At 40.3% G+C, this 7,142-nt stretch overlaps 1 protein-coding gene across 1 annotated transcript; it reads right to left on the bottom strand.

Annotated features, from left to right (window-relative positions):
• Window positions 1-295: 295 nt before the first annotated feature.
• On the bottom strand, window positions 296-2,902 carry unc119b (unc-119 lipid binding chaperone B). Its single transcript, XM_030784858.1, has 5 exons — window positions 2,686-2,902; window positions 1,709-1,822; window positions 1,412-1,520; window positions 698-870; window positions 296-408 (listed from the first exon to the last, which is right to left on the bottom strand). Exons 1-5 carry the CDS (start codon window positions 2,900-2,902, stop codon window positions 296-298), a joined length of 726 nt encoding a protein of 241 aa, XP_030640718.1.
• Window positions 2,903-7,142: the final 4,240 nt, after the last annotated feature.

The raw sequence follows: 7,142 nt of genomic DNA, 5'->3' as shown, positions 1-7,142 counted from the left end.
GGCTTTGAGGTTAAAAAAAAAAACAAAAAAAAAAACAACCCTGAAAATTGGTAACATATTAATGAAGGCAGAAGATAAGTGTGCTTTGACCAAACCTGGGAGTGACAAGTGAAGATATCTGGAATGTAGAAGGTGGAAGGATGTTTCTTCATGGCGGGGCGAGGAGCCGGGAACGTCGGGAACGCCGGGATGACGGTGTGCGTCGGTAGTGAAGGGATGGTCCTCTATTTGCATTTTACACACACACACACACACACACACACAGATATTCAAATCGCCTCTTCCCTAAGTAATGCTACTGCCCTCCATTGTAGGCGTAGTCCGCCTTATTGTGCATGATGAGTTTGTTGTCCACAAAATAGAAGCTGTCTGATCGAGTTTCGTACGGATGTTCCACCATTAGACGAACTGTGGATCGAGACAAAACAGAGCGTAAAAAAATAGATAGATAGATAGATAGATAGATAGATAAATAAATAAATAAATATAAGAATTAAAAATGACAATAACAGACAAAGCTGACAGTTGACCCTACGAGACAACACCAGACGCAACAAAAATGAACCAAAGAACTGTACAATGTGAAGCAGGGCTACACAACATTGGAAAAAGTTAGTCACACTTGTGTGAAATGTAGAGAGCTATATTGGTAAAAGCTGATGCGCTCCAGTGATGATGAAATGGTAAGTTGACTCACTGAGGTCCTCTGGGAGTTGGGGGAATTCATAGATGTGTTCACACGTGTTTCGACTGTTTGGGATACAGAAGCCAAAGTCGAAATCAAAGCTCTTCAGCAGGCGATCTTGAAAATAGTGTCTCTCGATCATTCTGAAGTTGTTAACTGGCTTGTCACCTACTGTAAACTCCACTCTGTGGGGGGGGGGGAAGTGAAAAATAAATTAAAAATAAAAGAGGAATTGGACGACGGGCATGGGCTTAATGTAAGTACACAAACACAGTAAGACCTGTAGGGGACAACACAGCGTTAATCACTGCTGAAAAAGCCAGACGCGTGCATGTTTGAGAGAGGGACGCAGTTGTGGTCAAATCATGATTTATTCATTTCTGTGGAATTTGGCCATTTGCCTGTGTCTGTCTGAGTCTGACTGGAAATATTATGACGGCTGAAACAGCCCCTTTGTTTGTAAGAGCGTGTAAACACAAAAGGTCAGAGCGGCATGAGACTTCTACCAGCAGAGACCAATATAAAACCACTCCATTATAAATGGTTAAGGAATACTATGCATAAGCAGTGATAAGCCACAAATATCGCTGAGACCACTCACTATACGGTGTTAAATAACCAAAAGTATTTGTATTAATTTATTTAATCAAATTGAGACTGCAGCCTGCTAAATTTTAATTAACGGTGATCTAATAGATCAGCGCTTGGCCGGGAATGTGAACCTACGTGGCTCCCACTGTGCGGAGTCTAAGAAACGCTGGAGTGAACTGATATCGTACAAAACGTCCAGCACTTGTGTCAATCTCGCCGTTTTCCTCATCCTCCTCCTCTAAGTCTGAGAGTGAGAGTGAGAGAGAGAGAGAAAGAGAGAGAGAGTGTCAAAATTCTTAGCAAAGAGTGATTCATTCGGGATTTCGACTGAAGAACACGAGTGATTCTGAATCATAATGAATCCTATCACAGATTAAAAAAAAAGTCTTGAAGTTCCAATAATGACGATATAATTTTGCTACACAGATTTACCGCAGTGTGGAGGTTTTGCAATCTCAAAGAGCACTGTCCCCGTCTCCAGGTCTCTAATCTTGAAGCGTGTGAAGTCAATGTTGTAGACGTTGTCCTCTGGTTTGCAGAGATAATCTAAAAGCAGGAGGATAAAAGAAAATATTCAAGAGAAAGGAAAACAGGACGCTCTTGGGATCTTTGAGTCAGCAGTGTCGTCTCGTCGGCTCCATCGACGACTGCTAGTTTTATACAATGTTGCGATAACAATGTGAAATAAACAGATCAATGTACGGCAATCTGCAATGACAAACTACAACAGAAAACCACAATTGTATTAAAGATGACCTAGCCTCAGCCTCACATGATGTCGTCCTACATATTAACAAATGTGTCTCTGTTCAGTGGTCTAACCGTTAGTCACAAACGTTAAAAATTGACCCGCAAATCAGAAATTCGTTAAGGTAACATTATCCACAAAATGTTATCAACATTACATAAGCAGCACCTTCTTTATAAACCCATGTAAATTGCGTAAATACCATCTATCTTGTTAAAAAAAGCGAAGTAACCCGACTTTACTGATTTGCTAGCTAACGCTAATTGCAATCAAACAGAATGTTTTAATTTTGATCAGATGTTGGCACATGGCAAAGAATACAGACATTTAGCAAGCAATTGTACATTAACGTTAACCACACATAGCTGATTCCTACATCATGACCTTAAATGACTGACACAGAATTTCCGTACAATTAAGACAGCAAAGGTAGCCTGCGCCAGCTAGCTAATATTGATGGAAAACTTGGCTCTTAAACCCAACTTTTGTTAGCAAGCTACGGACCACAGTTAGCCACCAAGGATACTTCACAGTCGCCGTTTGAACGCTGTTCCGTTAATTAGGTTTTAGTCGGTGTCTACTAATTTAACAAGCGAAGTATTAACTGTACTCTTAATTAGAAAGTTATGCTTCGCACGATGCGCCTTGTTTGGGTTCTTACCGCGGGTGACAGAACGGAGACCCAGAACTTCATCCGGAGTAATGTCTCTCCCCAGCGCTCGTAGCTCGTCCTCCGTAACGGGCCGTCTATCTGGCTGATTTCGTCTGGATTTCAGTCTCTTAAGAACACCGCCAGGTTTGCGATCTCTAGCATTAACTGCTGAATCTGGACCGTTGACAGCGGCTGCCACGTCCTTGCGGCTTCCTTGGCTGTTCATCTCCCCGATGTTTAGCTAACGCTACCTGATGCTTGAACCGACTTGCGTAGCTGGAGCTCCTGTTAAATTAAGATGGCGTCTTGCGTCTCTATGGAGAATCTATGCTAGAAGGTTTGGCTACTGATTGGCTGAGTAGGATAGGTGGTTGCCATAGTTACCGTCACTTCTGCCGATCTGCTCAACAACTCCCGAACTTCTTTTGATTTTGATTTAATCTTCAACATTTAGCATGTGCGGTCACATAAATTAGAGATAATCTGTTTTAAGTGTGAGGATTCCGTTTTAATCAAAATTCTATGCACCAGCCATTAAGACGTAGCTGTGTTTTGGTCAGATGGAAACTGTACTAAGGCGGCACGACCTGACCTGTTTGTTAAGTCTATGACTTTACGTATGTACACGGTCGCTCACCTGGCATGAAATCATTTCTACAACCCATTTAGATAAAATAGCACATTTATTAAAAAGAAACAGCATAAGTTTGCAGTTCCCATTTTAAGATGCATTTTCTAAACATAGACTGTGCAGAAGGGGAGTAGCCGTTGCAATCTTTTCACCAGTCCACCTGAATTTCACTGATTCCCTTGAGAGGTGAGCGGTGAGGTTGTGGTTTGGGGCGGGCGGGGGGAGGGAGACTTGCATCTTAATAAGACACCTGTCACCTCCGTCACAGAAAGGGGGGAAAAAAAAGGCCTCCATCACACTGACAGGTCGATGTGTGCAGAGGAGAATGTAAAAATGTCACAGACATTTTTGAGCGCAATACTGGAGCACAAGAGGTTTGTTTTAGGAGACAAAACAAAGCAGCCCTAGGGACAGCGAGTCTTTGGCTCTTATCCGGATGTGTGCATTTGGTGAATGCTATTCTTAAGGACGTAACAAAAACAGGTGTGACAGAGAACAAGCCATGCAGCTGACGAACCTGAATCATGCTAAAAGAATAATAATGAAAAAAACAAAAAAAACAAAACACACTCGCACACAAAAATCACGACATGACAAACGTAAAGATGTATGCATGTATTCAAAATCAAGATCAAGGCAGCAAGGAATCAACTCCGAATGAAATTGCACACAAACAAACGACAGAGAGAAAAAAAAAGTCTTTTCTTTAAAAAAAACAAAACAAAAAAAAAACACCAGGCAGTGCAAAAAAAAAAACTTCACACACCAATAAAATAGTCATCATAAAAAGTAAAAACAAATCATAGATCCTGAGGGAAAGAAATAAAAACCTACTATTTCTTAAAAAGAAAAAAAAAAATCAATATTTATCCTATTTTTTTTGTTTAAATTATACAATATCAAAAAAGTAAAGAATCCCAACTCTTGTAACTAGCCTCTTTTTCCTTATTCTTCTCTTTCTGACAAAAAGTCAGTGTGTCCACCAGGGTGTGAATTCATTTGCAATTATATTCTATGGACTTACATCCCACCACCCATTTAAATCATCGCGATCCCTCCACGTATCGCTAGCTAGCCATTTAAAAACCCCAACACCCCAATAATAATAATAATAATAACAATAACAATAATAATAATAATAACAGACAAAACAAAACAATGAACAGGTGAGAAAATAACCGCTTGACACACCAACTTGGGTGTGATCATGTACCTTATATACACACAAACTGTGTAGAACCTCTTAAATTTCAATTTAAGAAAATGAAAAAAAAAACCAAACAAACAAATAAACGAACGAAACAAAACATTTTAAAAAGAAAGCCTCTGACTTTGGTGCCTATTTGTATTTTTTTTTTTCCAACTTTCAAATAAATGAAGAAGGTGCTTCGGTCTTATTTTTATGATTGCCAAAAAGAATGTGGTCACCCTCCCTCTTCTCCAAAAGCCCGTTTCACTCGTTCCTTTCGAGAGAGAGAGAGAGAGTGAGTAGGAGGGTGATGCTAAGACCTAAATTATAATCAAAAGGTTTAGAATCAAGTTTTCCAGCATTAGGGGAACGTGGACAGGTCAAAAAGAGCAGGTCAAACAGAGAACCGACCGTAACCTCTGAGGCAAGGCTGACCTTGAACGACCCCACGCTGGATTACAGACGTGAGCAAGAAGGTATATTCAAGTCAGTTAGTTGGAAAATCAAGCCATACAAACACCTGTGACATTGAGCGCGTGTTAAAAATTAACTGCAGCCGATGGCAAACCGTCAAACTGACTTCATTAAGACAGCTATAATCCATAAAAAAAAAAAAAAGAATGTATGAGTGTAAGGGGAAATTAAAATTAGAATTAATGAGACAACAAAAACCATTTAAAAAAAAAAATGAAAAAGCGGACAGAGAATGAGAGAGAGAGAGAGAGAGAGAGAGAAAGAGAGAGAGAGATTTGGCAATGGGAATAACAAACTTAAGGGCACAGTGAAAAATCAGATGGAGAAACGCTTCTTTTTATAACGTTACGTGGACATGTGTAATTGCTGGTTCTTAAGCTCTGAACACTGATACCAAATACTCGTGCACTGCCCTACACAGAATTCTCCAGCCCTTTCTCAGTCTCAGCAATTCAGCACAGTACCGCTGCAGACACCTCCAACACAGCGTCAGTCTGCCCCACCCTAAGGAGCACATTTGTGGGATTTGTAGCACATTTTCCTTTGGGCTATTTCTGAGATTAAGGGGCATTTGTAACACTACAGCACCAATCATAACGAGCTCAAACGAAACATCTTGACCAGCGTGTCACCAGCGTGACAATGGCATTTCGTGAATTTCTGCACCGCTCACACGTGTATATAAAAAAAACAAACAAAAAAAAAAACGAAACAAAACAAAACATAAGAACACTCTTTGGTGGTACGTCGAAGGCTTATATGGCTCTGAAACGAAGAGAAGGCAGTGATGGTGGAGGGAGGGGGGGGGGCATAACTGCTTCGAGAGGATAGAAACACAAAAGACATACACACTCAAACTTAAAAAAAAAACAAAAAAAAAACAAAACAAAAACAAACAAATAAACCCCATTAGAAACGACCCTGAATGAATATCTTTTCCAGACCATTTCTTTTATGATGTTACCAGTTCATTCAACTTGTACTTTATGTAAGCACTGAATCGCCATAAATCAGGCACCCAGTATAGGGACATGGTCGCAGACGTATATGAATTATAATACGTACCATTAAAAAAAAAAAAGAAATTTAGCCTGAGTGCGCCATTAACACAGTCACTGGTTGTATATATCCATTAACACATAATTGCCAAACATAACAGCAACCCCACACACAAGCATGCCATGTTCCAGAGGCCTGCATGCTCTTAAAACGGGTCATTCCGAGCAGATTTCTCACCTTTGACAAATAACGCACAGAAATCTGTCAAGCAGCTGAATAACAGAAAGGAGGGGAACCGGACCACAAACAAAAAAAAAACCCCAAACAAACAAAAAAACAATAACAGCCCAGCGAAAAAGAAAAAAAAAAAAAAATGCAGGTAACATCATATTTGAGCAGTAAAACAAATGACGTATGATGTTACTGTACAACAGAAGTAGATGACCAGATGAAGGTGGAATGATTTACATTAGCCAACAGAACAAAACAAAACAAATAAAAGAGAGAAAAAAACAAAAAAAACACGAATGGGTAAATTCCGCAGAAATTTACATGGCGACACAGCGTGACCGCGCGACGGAGCATGGAGTGGCAGAGTCCATTTCCAAAGAACGGACTTGATTTAGGGGGGGAAAAAAAAAAAAACAGGAAAAGAAAAAAAATAATTCATCACTTCCTCAACTTTTGAAATCTAGCATTGAAATCATTTGGTTCCAAAAGTTGAGCGCCGTCTTTATCTTTTCTAAGAGGCTCGTCGTGTGGTTATGAGTGACTCGCTCACATCAGCGCCTCAGTGGAGCCCAGCCAATAAAAATAAAACACCTCAATGAAAGGGGAGCAGCCAATCACAAGAAGCACCCCAGATCTAGCTCCTTCAGTTCCTGCTGGACCAGTCAAACCTGGATTCCAAAAGTGGTTGATCCTGTCCAGGGTGTAGATGTGTGTGTGTGTGTGTGCGCGTGCATATGTGTGTGTGTGTGTGTGTGGGCTGGTTTTGTTTTTTGAGCATTGTATTTGTGAAAACCGTTTTTCTGGATTAAAAAGAAAAAAAACAAAACAAAAAACAACAAAAAAAAGAGCGTCGAATGTGAACGCACAAAGGCAAATGCGCAACCACAAACCCAAGCACCCGCATGGACTTGCTCTCCGGATCTTTCTTTCTCTCGCCTGATT

Source organism: Chanos chanos, chromosome 1 (genome assembly GCF_902362185.1).
Source record: "Chanos chanos chromosome 1, fChaCha1.1, whole genome shotgun sequence".
Taxonomy (NCBI): Eukaryota; Metazoa; Chordata; class Actinopteri; order Gonorynchiformes; family Chanidae; genus Chanos; species Chanos chanos.
This window is presented reverse-complemented; position numbering and strand designations above follow the sequence as displayed.

What these genes read in the sequence shown, in the direction of transcription:
- unc119b (XM_030784858.1), bottom strand. Translation starts at nt 2,902, where the DNA reads ATGAACAGCCAAGGAAGCCGCAAGGACGTGGCAGCCGCTGTCAACGGT. An exon ending in CTCCGCACAGTGGGAGCCAC is followed by an intron (nt 871 to 1,411) that starts GTAGGTTCACAT and finishes CCCCCCCCACAG; the next exon opens with AGTGGAGTTTACAGTAGGTG. An exon ending in CCAACTCCCAGAGGACCTCA is followed by an intron (nt 409 to 697) that starts GTGAGTCAACTT and finishes CTCGATCCACAG; the next exon opens with TTCGTCTAATGGTGGAACAT.